We start from the raw sequence: 18,198 nt of genomic DNA on the forward strand, positions 1-18,198 counted from the left end.
TTCCAGATTTCAAAATAGAGCTCTATAGATTGTTCTATGATGTCAGAAACACCTTTAAAGAAATCATTAAATACTGTAAAATAGAAAAACATTGTCGAATGAGAAGGGTGAGTCTAAGTTACATGCCACAGTAAATGGTATCAAATTAAAAAAAAAAAAAAAAGGCATCACTACTTGAATGTCTTCATGCCTCTCCACCCTACTCCACAGGCATGAAGAATTGTATTCTCCATGAACTTCTATGGGTAGATGGGCACTCACTAATCACATCCAATAGGAATGTCAAGCCCACAAGTCCATGTCATATTAGTTGTAATCACAGAACTTCAAAAGCAAACCAAACTAATATGGATAACATTTTTGGTTTACCATAGCATGTGATTTTGAATTGATTGTGAACCTTTCTTTAAATCATGGGTGCTTGGTTATAAATATGCTTCATCTTGGCAGGTTATACTTTTTATCTTAAAGCATATTAAATCCTAAAAGAAAAATAGTGATGCCATTTAGGGAAAGAAGAACTTCGTACCTTTTCTTACATAATGGTTCAAGACTTTTCATGTTATGCACAGCAGTTTTATGAAAATGTATCAGTTACCAGATGAAGGTGGTAATTTGTCATAGAGATCACCATTACAGAATATGCTTACTGGAAATCAGAGTGAAGAGCAGAAATGTGCAAACACAGTTCTTCTGTTAGCTGACTGTGGTCTTTGAATTGTTATAAAATTAACACTTCAGTATGTTTCCAAATAGTTACTTCATATATGTGTTATTTGTATGTACAAATGTGTATAAATATATAAACTTGCAAATATGCAGAACTATAATTAAAAAGTACAATTGGTTTTCATTTACATCAAAACTTAAGCATTTAAATGGGTGTGACATCATCAACAGAATCACTTTCTGCTCATATATGCCCCCGAATAGACGTAGTTTGAAAGAAGTGTGATATGAGTCACAAATAAGGAAGCAGAAGAAGGAGGTTCTATCCCTGACTCAAGTAACCTGTGAAAATGTACTTACCACACTGGATGCCAGTTCTACTTACTATAAAATAGTAAAGGTAGTGGCACTTCCCTTCCTACCAACCAGTTACTTGGTGGACTGAGTGAAATAATTAAAGTAAAATTATTTTTCAGATTGTTATATTTCTCTATAGCTTAAAATAGTAAGAGAATGATATATTCTCAAACCCTAAGAGCCGAACATATGGTTAGTTTAAGTGATAAGATTTTTCTCTCCCTCTTTTTTTTTTTTTTTTTTTTTGCTTTTCATGAGTACTAGTGGAATGGATTAAGTGATAAGATACTCTTAAGACACTTTTGGCCGGGCACAGTGGCTCATGCCTGTAATCCCAGCACTTTGGGAGGCCAAGGCTGGTGAATCACAAGGTCAGGAGATTGACACCATCCTGGTTAACATGGTGAAACCCTGTCTCTACCAAAAATACAAAAAATTAGCTGGGCGTGATGGCGGGCACCTGTAGTCCCAGCTACTCGGGAGGCTGAGGCAGGGGAATGGCATGAACCTGGGAGGCGGAGCTTGCAGTGAGCCAAGATAGCACCACTGCACTACAGTCTGGGCGACAGAGCGAGACTCCATCTCCAAAAAAAAAAAAAAGACACTTTTGCCACTTGGAGAAATATCCTAAAATGGAATTATAGCCTAACTCTATATATACATACATACATACACACACACACACACACACACACACACATATGCACATATACACATATGCTATATGTGTGTGTATATATATAAAAGTATGTAACATAGAGTTATGTCTGTTCCAAAAAAGGGGAAAGAATTTTTTACAGAGATCTCTTTTATATCTCTCAAGAATACACGGCAAAACATTTTAGTACATAGGTCAACTTGGAATAAAAATACAGTACCTCATTTCTTGAGATAAAGTATTAAAAAATCTTTTATAAACTCTAAAGGGCTATATATAAAGCTTAGCAATTTTGGCCACTTTCATTAAAAAGTACATTTTGAAATGGGTGCTTACCTTCTCTTAGACGGTCTACCACGAAAGTAAAGCCTGTGGTTCTTGGATGTAAAACATATTCATATTTCTGAAGTCCATTCTTTTCAGCAAACACATTACTTCGAGCCTTGCTGTTTTCTAAACAAAACAAGGGACCATTATAAATCATAAACTAAAGGAAAATAAATGAGGTAAGGAAAGAAGTACAGAATTTTTTGATAAAAATAGCAGTTAGTTATTCTATAATGACTGAATACTGAGTCAAATGAGAAGATACAAACATTACAGATGATCCGTTATCAAGATCCCAGACCTACTTATGTAACCAGACCCAGGTTTGGCTATTTGCTGCTCGAAAGGCCAAGTTTGGTGGGAGTGAAAGAAGGTTTTAAACAGAGAGCCAGCAAACTGAGAAGATAGGGAACTAGTGTTCTAAAGTCCCATCTTAAGTTTTAAAATTTATCATAGTGTTTTTAAAAGGAAACTTGCTATGGGAGATGTGTGGATGGCACAGGGTCTGTGTGTCTTGTTCTGATGGCTATCTCGGGTAACTGGCCATCCAGAGGTCCACTTGGCATTATTTGACTTCAGCCTGGTGGTAGTGGACTAATTGTTCACAACTCCCCCTAAGTGGGAGGATTCCACAGGGCCTCCATGCCTGGTTTGTTTCAAAATCAGCCTCTGGAATTTCTAAGTAAGCATACAGTAGATAAGCATACATGGTGCAAGGAAGTGTCTAGTGGAAAAAGAAGGAAAACAGAGTTTCAAAGTACATTTCGAGGCTATATTCTAAGACTAAAGAAAAAAAGTGTTAAAATGCATTTCAAAGCTGAGATGCTCGGTTATACTTACTAGAATTAAAAAAAATTATAACAAAGGCATAAACAGATTTTATACATTTTCTGAAAGTCATATTCAAATATTTTAATTTCTTTAAAAGATTTCATAAAAGTCAATATTCTATGAAAATTAAAATGCTAATAAACTAAAATTTTTGTCAAACAATCCCTATATAAGAAAATTGAAATATTAAAATATAAAATATAAAATAAAACAAAACTAAGACACTAACAAAATATAATGACCTAGACATCCAGAAGAAATAACTAGCAATCAAATATATCGGATCAACATTCTTTAAAACCCAATAATTTAAGCCTTCCATGTAAACTGAAATATCTGCCTTGCTCAGGCACAGAGTATGCTAATATTACTAACCCAAACCACTGCATAACGGAATGGGCACATGATTAGCACATCATGTACAAACATCTGAACATGGTTTGGCTGAATATAGTTACGGAGTCAAGTATATGTTCCAGTTGTTGGCAAAACCTTCTTTTTCCATTCCATGAGGTAACTTTACAAGTTCCAAGAAGAACCAAACCCATTATTCAGCAAATACATTTGGAAAAAGTAAAGTGTTCAGAAATTTGGCCTCAACTGCTGGGAGAGATCATGAAATACTTTCTGATGACAGCAGATATTAGAACCCGCAATCCTCAGCTACATTCTGAAATTTATAAACTATTATTCCCAGTTACAAGAAAAATACCTATACTGACACAACTTTACTAGGAGTGAATTTAAGATTACTGAATCCTCAAAGTCTCCAAAAACCATAGATGCCTTCCATAACACTGAAATATTCAAAGAACACTCCTATAGAAGGTGTTACATCATTTCATGATAGAGGAATTGAGCCAGGCAAGTCAAAAGTAAAGCCCCTACACATGAAGAGTAGTAAGTTCCTCTCATATTCATTTGAGGATATCCTGGGCATGGGGCTACAAAACAATATTTATATTATAGACAGCTGACAGGACCTTAAATGGGATTCGGAATCCCAGAGACACCACAAAGATGAGTAGTAACTACCCTTTAGTTTGGTCTTTCAGTTTATAAAACTCTGGGGATTCTGAAAGCAAAACTGAACTGTTTTAGAATGTGAGTACAAGTATAAACAGCTCTAAAACAAATAGTCACAATGTGGGAAGGTAAAAATGATCAGAAATACAGAGAGATTAGAGATGCAGAGTTTTCCATCTACCCCCTAGTTCATCTACCCATCCCCAGACTCCGTTATTGCTAATAAGTACACTAGCATCCCACTTTCTGACCACAGCCTGTCTTGTCACGTTTCTCCCTGTAACTATCCCACTCCTGCACTCCTTCCACCCATGGGACTACTAGCAGCTGTTCTCAAACCAGCTGGGCATGTTCCCACCTCAGGATCTGTGCAGTTGCTGTTCCTCCCTTCACCCAGAATGCCTTTCACCCATACAGCTGCATGGTTTTCTGCTTTGTTCATTTAGTCCCTACCTAAATAGAAACTTAATAGAGAGGCTTTCCCTAACCATCTTGAATAAAACAGCACCCTACACTCCCTCTATGACTCTCTATCTCCTTATCCTGCCTTATTTTTCCGCATAGCACTTAGGATTGACATATTTTTATTAACTTATTAGTTTATCACCTGTCTTTCCTCATAGAACGTAAATTTCATGATAGTAGGGATAAAGATCCAGGTACTCATATATGAATTAAAAAGAATAAGTTGTATGTATATAGTAGGTGTTAAGTTATATGCAATAATATAATTGTTAGAATCTTTCCAAATCAGGGAAATGGAACTCAAAATCATCAAATACTAATTGTGATGACTAATTTTATATGTCAACTTGAATAAGCCATGATACTCAGGTCGCTCGTCAAGTATTATTCTAGATGTTTCTGGGAAGGTGTTTTTTAGAAGAGACTAATATTTAAATTAGTAGACTGAGTATAGCAGATGACCCTCCACAATGGGAGTGGGCCCCATCAAATCAGGTGAATGAAGGCCTTAACAGAAAAAGACAGAGGTGCCCTCCTCTCCTCAACAAGGAAGAAAGAATTCTGCCTCTAGACTGCCTTTGGCCTTGAATTTCAACTGCTTCCTGGGATCTCCACTCTGCCACCCTACCCTATAGATCATGGACTTACCAAGCTTCCACAACTGTAAGAGCCAATTCCTTAAAATAAATCTCAACCTCTTTCTATATATATACATCCTACTGGTTCTCCTTCTCTAGCGAACCCTAACTAATATGCCAATACAATATAGAACTCCCTAACCCAAGAATAAAGAATAAATATGGATGGGTGCACATATGTCTGCATGTGACCAAATGATTCAAAAGAAATGGACCAACATTAAAATAGTGTTCACTTATGGGCAGTGGGATTATAGCAAGTTTTGTGCACACTTCTATGTTTCCAAATTTTCCCTAATTAACATATATTGCTTCCATTAAAAAGTTATAACCAACAATAAAATATGAAGATAGAATATATGTAAAGTTAGATTTAAATGCACTAATTTAAATAGACATGCCAGCTAGATTGAGAACTTAAATTATAAAACAGTCTCACTGGGCTGAAAAACCCAGTTTAAGGTTAGTATGGTAGTAACTAAACACCTTTTAATTAACAGATACTTTTCCAAACTGGAGATATTTTGTTAGCCTATTTTTAAAAATGATCTTTTTTTAACCAGCTCAATAAAATTATCTGTATTATACTGTTAAAAAAATATTTAAAAGCTTCAGGATCAGTCTGTTTTTTCTCCTTGGCAAAGTCTAGCTTTAAAGGTAAATATCATTTGCATTTAAAATACATATGCGACTACATCATGTAATGGTGAGCACTCTGGACTCCAAAATTATGTCACTATATGTAGAGTTCATCACCTATAAAAAGAAACCTGAGAACAAATATAGAATGAAAAAAGTTTTACATATACATTTTATGACTCTGAAGGTCTAATGTATGAACATATTAACATTAATGTAGCAGTAACATATGACCTTTCTTTCATTAGTTTTTGTTTACCAAATAACTTTCAAAGTTGGCATTCTTTGGTGTACATTTTTGCATTCACAAATATAAATCCATCATTTCAGTAAATGGCTTTCTATACTCAAATAAAGCTGGTATTTCAATATCGAAATTTAGGTATTATACATTCTAAATATTATAAAATTTAAATATGGCCGCCTATCCCTTATAATTTCCTAATGATAATTTAGTTCTGGAAATCAACTTACAACTTACAAGAATATATTTTCAAGCTTCAACAAGCAGCCATTATTATCCTCAGTATTATCCTCTGTGATACAACCACTTTTAGAATCGCAACTATAAAAATTCAAATATATACTACACAGTTGGCATATGTTTTAGAGATCTGACTAGTATATAAAAAGTGTCACCGTTCATTTAGCTCAGTTCCATCTGCAATAGATGTGTCAAAGATCTCTTAATTGCTACCTCCAGTAAATCCTAAAATACCTTAATTTCCCTTAACAATCTATTACGGCTCAGTCACCTATTCACTTGCTTAAATATGTATGTAATGTCTATTTTTCATCTTGAACTCTCTTTTGTAATGAGTTCCATAAATTATTATGTCCACAGTGTGAACAGTACATTCATTTACCTGTTCTCCTCTCTTAAATTCTAAGGATTGCCCTTCTTAGTCTATTACCAAAAATTTGGAAGTTCAGTTCATGTTCTACCTCTCCATACTACTTGAGATTTTCGACTTCAGTTCTCTCCTGCTTCAGCCTGTCTTCCCTTATACAGCAGAGCTGTAAGATCCACTGAATCCTTCTCAAATTCTGCTGTATTTTTTCTGAAGTTATCAGGACTATTAAAAGTAAATTTTGGTCTTTTGAGTCCAAAGATTCTACAGAAGTACTTTCTGTCTAAGCTATGCCCCCACCGCCACTCCTCCCAGTATCAACCAGAGCAGTTCTGCTTTTATCTGTCTTATCATCTAACATCCTTAATAGAAGGCTTCATCTGCAAAAATAATCCATGGTTTAAAAAGTGTGAAAACTATTGATTTAGTAAGGATGACAGACTGTTGAGTATTTTGTTTATAGTTTTTGTAAGACTTTCTTGAAATCCATTGGCAATTCCTAGCCTATACGGTTTAAAATCTGGTAGCCAGGTGTGGTGGTAGTATCTGGTGTAGGCCCAAATACTATAGGCTTGAGCCCAGGAGTTCAAGGCTGCAGTGAACCATGATCATGCCACTGCACTCCAGCCCAGGTGACAGGCTCAAAGAAGAAGAAGAAAAAAAAGAAGTTTAATATTTAGGAAGGCAGAAAAGTTATAAACATGTCTTCCTGTGTCCTCGCTACAACTCAATGATGGCTGAGTTTTCTTGAAGAAGGGCAAAGCTATTCCTGCTTGTAGCAAGGATAGGGCTTAAATATCAGGAGACGGGTAACCTGTTAATGTAAATCAACAATAACTGAAATTAGTTACTATCAGATCTTTTTCTTATGAGGAAGAAGCTGAGGAGTAGGAAGGGTTTAATGGATAAATACCTTAGAAGAGGATAAAAGAATATAAACAACAGGTAGGGGGAAAAAAAAAACCCAGGTAGAGGAGGATAAACATTATCTAAAACATGATTTTAAAACTATGCTTACATAAGGATAAAAGCCTGATATTTTAAAATATATTCTGAGGCTTAAAATATAAAGTTCAAAGATGGCAAGTATGAATAATATGACCTCTTGGAGTTGCCTACTATAAATTAAATGGGCTAGAAACCAAGAGTTCTGAGTCCTAACATGCTATTGATTAACCGAGTGACCTTAGGGATGAGCCATTAATTTTTTTGTTTTGATTTGTTTTGTTTTGAGATGAAGTCTCGCTATGTAGCTCAGGCTGGGCTCAAACTCCTGGACTCAATCCATCTTCCAGTCTCAGCCTCCTGAGTAGCTAGGGTTCCAGGCATGGACCACCACACCTGGAAGAGCCCTTATTCTTATTGGTGTTCAGTTACTTCTTCTGAGAAATGAGAAGTTTAGACTACATGATTTCTAACTGTGCCAAACCCAGGCTACCTTACCTGTGAGATCAGTCCCTTCTGGGAATATGAGGAGTTGAAGTGGTTCGTGAATATCACAAAAGTAATCAATCATGTCTTCAAAATGGCTCTTGTCATCCTTCCATTTCCTATGAATGAAGATATAGGCAGCAGCCTGCATGGCCCAACCTAGAATCAATTTAACAAGTATTTACCTATAATTTTATTGCCAATATCCACATATTATTGACTACAATATTTCAGTTTTCTGGTTTTACTATAAATTATTATCATAAATGCTTCATGATATACCATAAATTCAGCACTGATCTTGGCTTAAATAACTAACATACATATATATGAGAAGATCCTAAAAGAGATTTGGTAATCATGAGGTTTGCAAAATTCTCAAAATTATCTTTTCAAGCGAAAACTAGCTATTAAAATATTAAGGAAAGAATTTTTCCTTAGTATTTATCACTAACTTATCCAAAATTTTAACAATCCTAGCTAAACAGATATTTTAACCAAGATACCTACAGGAGATAAAAGAATATGTGTTGACAGCTTACAGAGCAATAAGCAAAAGACTATTGTCAAGTGTATAAGCATTCTCTTTCCCTTCTGATACTACTCAAGTCTCTAAATCCAACTGCTATTTTCAATGTTAGCCACTTTCTATTGCATTGAAAAGGGAAATTGTGTAATGGTACTAAACACACTAATCAGAGTGTACACTGTGACTACATTCCTTTTCTCTAGGGCAAATCACCCTTGCTCTTTGAAGAGGGAGTCCTAGATGTGCCATGTTTAGATGACCAGCCATCTCCCCCTGGCCACAATGACCAGAATTACTACGGTAGATACCTAACTGAGGCAGCCAATCCAATAGTCTGTCCAATAGCCCACAAAGCATGAAGAGCTTGGGCAAACACAGTAAATACCTAGGCCAACCAAATGTTCCCCCTCAGAAATTTCACCTAGGACCACAGAGAAACCAGACAAGTTGGTAGCACACAGTCAAATGGACAGACCAAAGAGCAGAGGGGCTGAGGCAGGATAAAAATAGCATACAAGAGGCCACGTGCAGTGGCTCATGCCTGTAATCCCAGCACTTTGGGAGGCCGAGGCAGGCGGATCACCTAAGGTCAGGAGTTCAAGACCAGCCTGGCCAACATGGTGAAACCCTATCTCTACTAAAAATACAAAAAATTAGCCAGGCGTGGTGGCAGGTGCCTGTAATCCCAGCTACTCAGGAGGCTGAGGCAGGAGAATCGCTTGAACCCGGGAGGCAGAGATTGCAGTGAGCTGAGATTGCACCATTGCACTCTAGCCTGGGCAACAAGAGCGAAACTCCATCTCAAAAAGAATAAATAAAAGCATGCAAGAGTGAAGGGCAAAAGCTCCAGATGAGCCAAGCCCCCTAAAGCTGACTATGATTCATAACAAAAGACAGTTTTAATCGCCACAAGTCCTGGCCAGTCTACAGATCCACCTCTTGGATATCCCTGAGAATCCACCTCTCTTCCTGCCATGCAGGAATAGAGGAATAATAAACTCTCATTATTTCAGCTGGTGGTTCCTTGCAAGCAAAGAATGCAACTAAGACAATAGCTATCATCATTTGGTAAATACAGCAGTACCCTGAGAATACATAAAAATAATGTATTTACCAGTGATTAAACACACACATAGCCGGGCATGGTGGCTCATGCCTGTAATCCCAGCACTTTGAGAGGCCGATGCGATGGATCACTTGAGGTCAGGAGTTCAAGACCAGCCTGGCCAACATGGTGAAACCCCATCTCTACAAAAATACAAAAATTAGCCAGGCATGATGGCGGCTGCCTGGAATCCCAGCTACTCGGGAGGCTGAGGGGGGAGAACTGCTTGAACCTGGGAGGCAGAGGATGCAGTGAGCTGAGATCGCACCATTGCACTCTAGCCACATAACAACGTAGTTGGGCAATGGAGCAAGACTCCACGTCAAAATAAAAAATACACATACATACACACACACACACACACACACACACCACACTTTATTTGGTTTGGGTAAGTCCAAACTAGAATACTGTATTTTACATATATAAATAAGCATGTATTAAAAAGTTCACTTCAGTGTATAGGTCTTGCTGATAAGCATTCAGTTACTAGTCACTACAATGTCAGTCTCATCCACCAATATTGGACGTGACCCCACACTGCCTGCTCCCACACATCTGTCCTTCATTGAAGACACTTAGGCCCACAGAGCAGTGTGTGTAAGCAGTACAGCTCTGCAGTTAAACCACCACAAGCCAGCTGTTCACCCTTCAGACCCAAATATAAAATGAGCACAATGCAACACTATTTACCTGAGGGGGATTGATGTGAGAAACAAGTAAGATTATTTAGCACAGAGTGTTCAACAGGTAGGCACTATTGTTATAATTAACAAGTTATAATAATACCAAGAATATAGCATCAAGGATTGTAAAATGTAAAAAACAGCAAAACCAAAATGTGCAGAAATAAACCTAATTACCTTGCAAGAGTCACATGAAAACAATTACTTAACTAGAAAGAGATGGAGAGATTACACAATGTTTTTGAACTCAACCAGTGATGCCAATGATCTCCAGTGAAAATTTCAATAGCATGAGGGTGTGTGAGAATTTGGCTATTTGACAAAGCCAAAAACTAAATAAAGTTACAGATTATCTATAATAATAAAAAGGTGAGAATATTCAAGATAACTTTGCAATAGAATAATAAGCAAGAAAGACATGAACCATTAAACAAGTGTATTATGAAGCAACAATGATTAAATCAAAAGTACACCTGCAAAAATAGGTGAATGGAAAAGAATGCAAGACTTAGATAAAAGTCCTTGAATATGTTAAGGATTTGGTACATAATAATGACAGAATTTCAGATGAGTGGGTAATGACTGAGTTGGTGTTTTTTAAACATTTTTATAGAGGTGTAACTCACAGTGAAGTGTGCAGACAGTAAGTATATATAGGTATAGAGCTTAATAAATTGTCACATATACATATATGCCTGGCTGTCACCCAATTAAGATACTGAACATTTCTAAAATCCTCAGATGCTCCCATGTGTCCCATTCCCAGTCAATACTTAACCTCCCAAAAGAAAACCACTACTCCAACTTCTAACACCATAAATCATATAAGTAGAATCACATAGTATATATTCTTATGTATTTTGCTTCTTATGCTCAATAATTTTGTCTGTGAGATTCATCTATGTTGTTGTGTGGCAGTATATTCTTCTTTGCAATGCCAGTATTGATATAATTGCTGGTGTCAATTATATAAATATACCACTGTAGACCAATATACAGTTTATACTTTTTATGAAGATTCCTTGTCTATTAGGAATAAAGCTAATACAGATAATCTTGTACCTGTCTTTTGTTGAACATGAGCACCCAACTATGTTGAGTAGATAACCAGCAGTGAAACTGCTGCCTCATAGGGTTTATGTCTGTTCAGCTTCAGTAGATAGCACCAGTTCTTCAAAGTGATTATACCAGTTGGCACTCCCACCGGAAATGTATGATCGTTCCAACTGCTCTATCTATATTTTCCCCAACACTTAATCTTAGGAGTTCTTCTCATTTTAGCCATTAGAATTCACGTGTAGTAGTTCTGATTCGCATTTCCTGTATAATAATGCTGAACACCCTTTTTTATTTATTTTATTTTCGAGATGAAGTCTCGCTCTGTCACCCAAGCTGGAGTGCAGTGGTGTGATCTCGGCTAACTGCAACCTCCATCTCCTGGGTTCAAGCAATTCTCCTGCCTCAGCCTCCCAAGTAGCTGGGACTACAGGCACCCGCCACCATGCCCGGCTAATTTTTTTATTTTTAGTAGAGACAGGGTTTCGCCATGTTGGCCAGGCTGGTCTCAAACTCCTGACCTCAGGTGATCCAACTCCTGGCCTCAGGTGATCCAGCCACCTCGGCCTCCCTAAGTGCTGGGATTACAGGCGTGAGCCACCATGCCTGGCCAACAGAGCACCTTTTCATATTCAAATTAGTGATTCCGATTTCTTCATTGTAAAGTACCTCTTCCAAACCTTTTTTTTTTTAGTTGATTTGTCTGTCTTTTTCTTAGTTTTTGGAATATGAAGTCCATCAGCTATAAACACAGACACACACATATACATATACAGAATATAAACATATAATCTTCTCCATGTACTTGGTGTTTTCTGTGTCCTGCTTAAGGACTCTTTGCCTATCCCAAACTCATTCATGTGTTCTTCTATTAGCTTTACTGTTTTAACTTTCACTAGTTTATGCTTGATCCATTTCAAATGAATTTTTGTGGATTATGTGAAGCAGAGGTTAAAAATTCTCTGTTTTCTGAATGGACATTCAATTGACCAGTGGCAATTATTTAAAAGGCCAAGAGATTATTAATTTAAATAAAACATTTTAAAAGCATTATAAGAGAAATACATGTACTGTAAAAAAAAAAAAAGTCAAATAATACAAATGTAAGTAGACTAAAACATAAAAATACTCCTTTATCACTACTTCCCTCAATCGTGCTCTACCAGTCATAATCTCTTATTTGTAATCATGATTAAAAATTTGAAGTGGGCAGGGCACGGTGGCTCACGCCTGTAATCCCAGCACTTTGGGAGGCCAAGGCGGGTGGATCACCTGAGGTCAGGAGTTCGAGACCAGCCTGGCCAACATGGTAAAACTCTGTTTCTACTAAAAATATAAAAATTAACAAGACGTGATGGTGCACGCCTGTAATCCCAGTTTCTCGGGAGGCTGAGGCAGGAGAATTGCTTGAACCTGGGAGGCAGAGGTTACAGTGAGCCGAGATTGTGCCATGGCACTCCAGCCTGGGTGACAAAAGTGAAATTTCATCTCAAAAAAAAAATTGATGTGAATTTTTCCACTCCTTGAAAATTTGTTATATATATGATTGGTGCCTTTAAAAACATGTTAGTTACAGTTAAGACTGGTTGTAAACACACACACACACACACACACACACACACACACACACACACACACAGGATCATACCTTCTACACTGTCCTACAATGTGTTTATTTCATTGACCATGTCTATACATAGGGAACTACTTCATTTTATAAATAACTGCATTGTATTCTCTAGTAGCAATTCTCAAACCAGTTTTCTCTTTTTAATTTTCCAAACTTGAATGAACTGAGTTTTGTGAAATTCAGTGAGTTAGTACAAAAATAATCTCACACATGGATGTGGTAACAATGTCACATTATTATAAGAGATTCTAGGCCTAGCGCGGTGGCTCACGCCTGTAATCCCAGCACTTTGGGAGGCTGAGGCAGGCAGATCACGTGAGGTTGGGAGTTCGAGACCAGCCTGACCAACATGGAGAAACCTCGTCTCTACTAAAAATACAAAATTAGCCGGGCGTGGTAGGGCATGCCTGTAATCCCAGCTATTCAGGAGGCTGAGGCAGGAAATCGCTTGAACCCAGGAGGTGGAGGTTGCAGTGAGCCGAGATTGGGCCACTGTACTCCAGCCTGGCCAACAAGAGCAAAACTCTGTTTCAACAACAAAAAGAAAAGTTTCTAAATACTTACTCTAACTTACTCTGTTTCTGTTCTTATCTTATTGTGGAATTTAACAGTTTGCTGACTGGTATTGTTACACAAATCATACTTCAATAGCACTGCTCTATGGTAGACATACACCCTGATTGTCTAGTACCCTGTTATCATTCAGGCTACGTCCTGAGAATTTCTTCTCTTTATGATAAAAGTTTATGCTGTTCACATTTATTGGGATAACTTTTTTCTTTTCCTGATATCTCATTTTATGTTTCCTGTTTGTTATACTCCCTTGCAGTTTTTTGCTCCCCCTACCCTGGTCCATTTATCTCCCATTTTCTGTCTTAATTGAAATTAATTTCCTTTGTTCCCTCCCTTTGTTCTCTAACACGGAAAGGAGCAAGCTACAGCCCATGGACCAAATCTACTCTGCTGCCTGACTTTGTATATATGGCCCACAAGAAGAATGTTTTGTGATATGAAAAAATTACATGAAATTAAAATTTCAGTGTTTATTTATAAATAAGGTTTTATTGGCACTCAGCCATACCCATCTGTTTATGTATATTGCCTGTGGCTGCTTCATTGTTACAATGACAGAGGAAATAGGCACAACAGAGATAGTATGGACCACAACCTAAAATATTACCTAGTCCCTTACAAAATAGTTTTTTGACCCCTATTGTAGTGGTTTGGAAATTGTATACCCCGTTTTCTTCTTTTAGAACTCGCCCTTTAAATATTTTCACCCTTCCATTTTTGACAAATGTATTTAAACATCTAATTCTATCAACATTGGGTTAATAAATAATAACCCCCAAACAAAAAAGCATGCCCTCAATTCTATCACTAATTAGAGTTTAGTTAAAATTTAAATTTCTTAAAATAGTAATAATATTAAAAAGGATATGCTTTCTTCTTGCCTTTCTTATAAGATTTGTAGACATCACCCAACAGCTGCAAAAAATACTATTTTACTGCAACAGCAATTATATAATAATTACTGTAAGTATTATTATAACTAACACATTCCTTAAACTTGACAGAAACATTTATTATTATTTATATTTGACCATAAGTTTGCTGGCTTCTTTGCTCATCATTTCTTCTTGTTGCCTATGTCTTTCTCTTAGTTCTCCTCAAAATAATTTATTTTTAAAAATGTTTGAGTCTTTGCATTACTGAAATGTATTTGTTTTGTTCTCAAGTTTAGAGGCTAGTTTTGCTTAAAACTGAATTTTGCGGTTCCAAATCATTTTCTCCTCAGAATATCAAAGCAATTTTCTGTAGTGTTCTATCATTGAATATGGCTAGTAAGAAATCTAGCTATACAAATTTGTACAGATAACTAAGTTTTCCTAATTGGGTAATTTATTTATTTCTTCTGGAAGCTTTTATAATTTTCTCTTCACCCAGAGTTTTATAGAAATTCATTAGTGTTAGTCTAGGTATGGAACTTTTTTCATTAATTCTGCCCCACAGTTGGTAAACTCTTCCAATATTTGAGTCTTTCTTTAATATAGAAAACATTCCTTCCATTTAAGAAGATATATTTTTTTATCTTCATTCTCTCATATTTTCACCTGGAAATTCTGTTAGATGTTAAAACTTCTGGATCTCTCCTCTCATACTTTTCATTTCTTTGCCATTTGACAACTTTAAGGATAATCCCTTGGCTTGATCATCTAACTAATTTGTCAGCTAGCTATACCTGTTCTAATTTAGTTTATTTCAAAAATCATATTCTTAATCTTCAAGATTTGCAAGTGGTCTTTTCATAGCAGCTATTTTAGGAACAAATTGTGTAATTATAATAAAAAGGTTTACTGTGTGCTTACTACATGTCTAATATTGTTCCAAGCATTTTTCACTAATTCAATTAATTCTCAAGACAACCTTATAAGTAAAATTATTATCCCTATTTTATGAATGAGGAAACTGAGAGACACTGAGGGCTAAAGACATGGTAAGTGGTAAAACCAGATTTTAAACACAGGCAGTCTGACACCAAACTTGATGTTTTTAAATCACTGTACTAAACAGCCTCTCTGCATAGATACTTCAATCTTTCCACAGGTATTAATTACACATAGTTTAAATTGTCCTGAGAGAATTATTTATTCATCAGAGATTAGATTTTCCAGTTTTTAGTACTAGATACTGTTTAACATTTTCCTTGAATGTTTACTAATTCTGCAGAGTCTCATACTTGTAAAGGATGTTCTAGACTGAACAATACTGACAGGTCGAATGTATTTCAGCATTCCAAGTGAGAAAACCTCTTGCTCCCCATGTGGGATGGAAGTGGTGGCAATACCCATGAGGTTTTGCTATAAAACTTTTCTAATATTTTGTTCTATCTTCTAGAAACCCCAAGCCAATATTTCTAAATATTTTTTACTTCCTTTAGCTTAAATGTTTTTCTCTTTTTTTCCCTATAAAAAAAAATCATGGCCGGGCGCGGTGGCTCAAGCCTGTAATCCCAGCGCTTCTGGGAGCCGAGACGCGGGATCACGAGTCAGCAAATCCGAGACCATCCTGGCTAACATGGAACCCCGTCTCACTCAAAAAATACAAAAAACTAGCGGAGAGGAACAAAGCCGTAGTCCAGCTACTCGAGAAGTGAGGCAAGAGAGAATGAGCGTAAAACCCGGAGGAGGAAAAACCTTGCATTGAGCTGAGAATCCGAACCACAACACAAAACACAGACGAACACTGCAACAACAGCACATACCGTCCAATAAAAAAAAATAAAAAAAAAAATCACCAGGAATACCTGGCAAGGGTTTTGGGTTTTTTTCCATTTCATTGTCATCAGTGCAAATTTTATCCATGTTTAAAGTGTTACTCAGATTTTTCTTAATGTTGAGATCCTCAAAAATTACATTTTAATGACATTTATTTCATATTTCTATGAGCTCATGATAGTGCAACCTGTATCGTTAAAATTAGCATATATAATTTGTCTTCTTCATACTTTTTCACTGCGGGATATTCTGTCTTTAACCTGAATTTCTCAGACGAGGGCTGGGAGTCTGGCAGGTTTATAAAGATAGAATCTGTATATTCTGGCATAGCTCCACTACCGCTATCTTCTTTCTAAAACCTCATTTATGTTATCAGCATTGCCTTCTCAAAGCAGTTGTAAGTAATCCCTGGGCATACTCTATTGTCCAAACCTAGCTCATCATTTTAGAACCTAGTTTTGACTTACATTCCCTTTCACCAAGTTTTAGAGTTGCCTAGGGAGGGAAAAAAATAACTATACTTGAATGTGTATTTTGGCATTATGCATTCTTAATAAAAGTAAGGCTTTTCACAACTTTCTTTTCATTTCAGTGTAGATGAATATAATTTAGGGAGTAACGAAAACATCAGCACTACTCACCTAATGCTCTAATAACTGAATCTCAACAATAGGGTAAAATTTATCACTGTTGTACTCATAGTAACTCACTATGGCATCTACTATGGCACTATGAATATGACACCAGAAGCAAAAAGCAAGGCAGAAGAAAGATAGACAACTGCTCCTTCAACATTATTTTCAATCCTGAATAAAGGATGTGGACGCAACCAAGGAAATGCTACCCATAGTCCTCTATTAAATGAGAATGAACAACAGAACAGATGCAAATTTTATATAAACTTTTATCACAAAGATCATAAGAAAATACTGTATTTACTGAGTGTGGATCTGTCCATAATAATAGTAGTTATACAAATAAATCAGGGAATTAAGTAATAAGTAGTTATACTTTTCAGAATTTCAACTTTTATTAGGGTGCTAAATGCTGGATAGACAAAGTTAGGGAAGATCTATCTTTTCTGAACTCACATTACAAACTGGGTAATGCTCTCCACATCCCTCTTCTAAGATGATTAATTTCCACGAAGGCTTTTAAAAACTCTGATGAGAGGTAATTTTATGACCTTTCTGCAGCAATAATCCTGTTGTAGTATGCCTGTATCGTTAGGTTTCAAATGTGACTGTGCTGAAAATACAAGATAGAAATCAAAGTATAAAATACGAGCAAGTAATAATTACATAATATTCTAACAAACTTAATTCTAAATATAATTTCAAACTTGAAACACCAAAAGTGGAGAAAATGGAGAAACCACTTGTACTACAAATTTCACTAGACTCCACAAACATAATCATATATACACGCAGATAGTAAAAATTCTTGCTTGACACTGAGGCTTCTTGGTTGTGATTACAATTTTGGGGTTCATGTTAACATGAGAGAGACCAAACTAATCTTTCATATTATGAGATTGGAAATTTGACCAATTTTCTTAATGAGTTATTAACTGAGATATTTCTTCCTGTTGCAAAACTGATTCCTAAGTACACTGCTAGCTGTGCACACTAAGAGGACCTATAATCAAAGACATCCCAGTAGCGATTAACATATGGTAGGCAGAATAATCATCCCCCAAAAGATGTCCACATCTTAATTCCTGGAACTGTGAATGCACCACGTTATACAGCAAAGGAAAATTAAGAGTGCTAATCAGATGAATTTAACATAGTGAGATTAGCCTAGATTATTCTGGTGGGCCCAGTGTAATCATAAGTGTCATTAAAGGTGGGAGAGAAACCCCATAAATATATATATACCTACTATGTACCTATGAAAATTAAAAATAATTTTTTTTTAAGTGGAAGAGGGAGGCACAAGATGACTTAGTACTGATGTGAGAAGGACTCAACCAGCCAATGCTGGCTTTGAAGACGGAAGAAGGGGCCACAAGCCAAGGAA

At 36.4% G+C, this 18,198-nt stretch overlaps 1 protein-coding gene across 4 annotated transcripts in view; it reads right to left on the reverse strand.

Annotated features, from left to right (window-relative positions):
* LCLAT1 (lysocardiolipin acyltransferase 1) overlaps positions 1-18,198 on the reverse strand; it is a 233,573-nt gene that overhangs the window by 86,949 nt on the left and 128,426 nt on the right. For all 4 annotated transcript variants that reach the window (XM_017850056.1, XM_017850055.1, XM_017850058.1 and 1 more), the window contains 2 exons: positions 7,905-8,051; positions 2,021-2,137 (listed from right to left, as the gene is read on the reverse strand). In XM_017850056.1, the coding sequence (XP_017705545.1) occupies positions 2,021-2,137; positions 7,905-8,051 (264 nt within the window). The remainder of the gene's footprint in view (positions 1-2,020; positions 2,138-7,904; positions 8,052-18,198) is intronic.

This window comes from Rhinopithecus bieti, unplaced genomic scaffold, assembly GCF_001698545.2.
Source record: "Rhinopithecus bieti isolate Rb0 unplaced genomic scaffold, ASM169854v2 scaffold_33446, whole genome shotgun sequence".
NCBI lineage: Eukaryota > Metazoa > Chordata > Mammalia > Primates > Cercopithecidae > Rhinopithecus > Rhinopithecus bieti.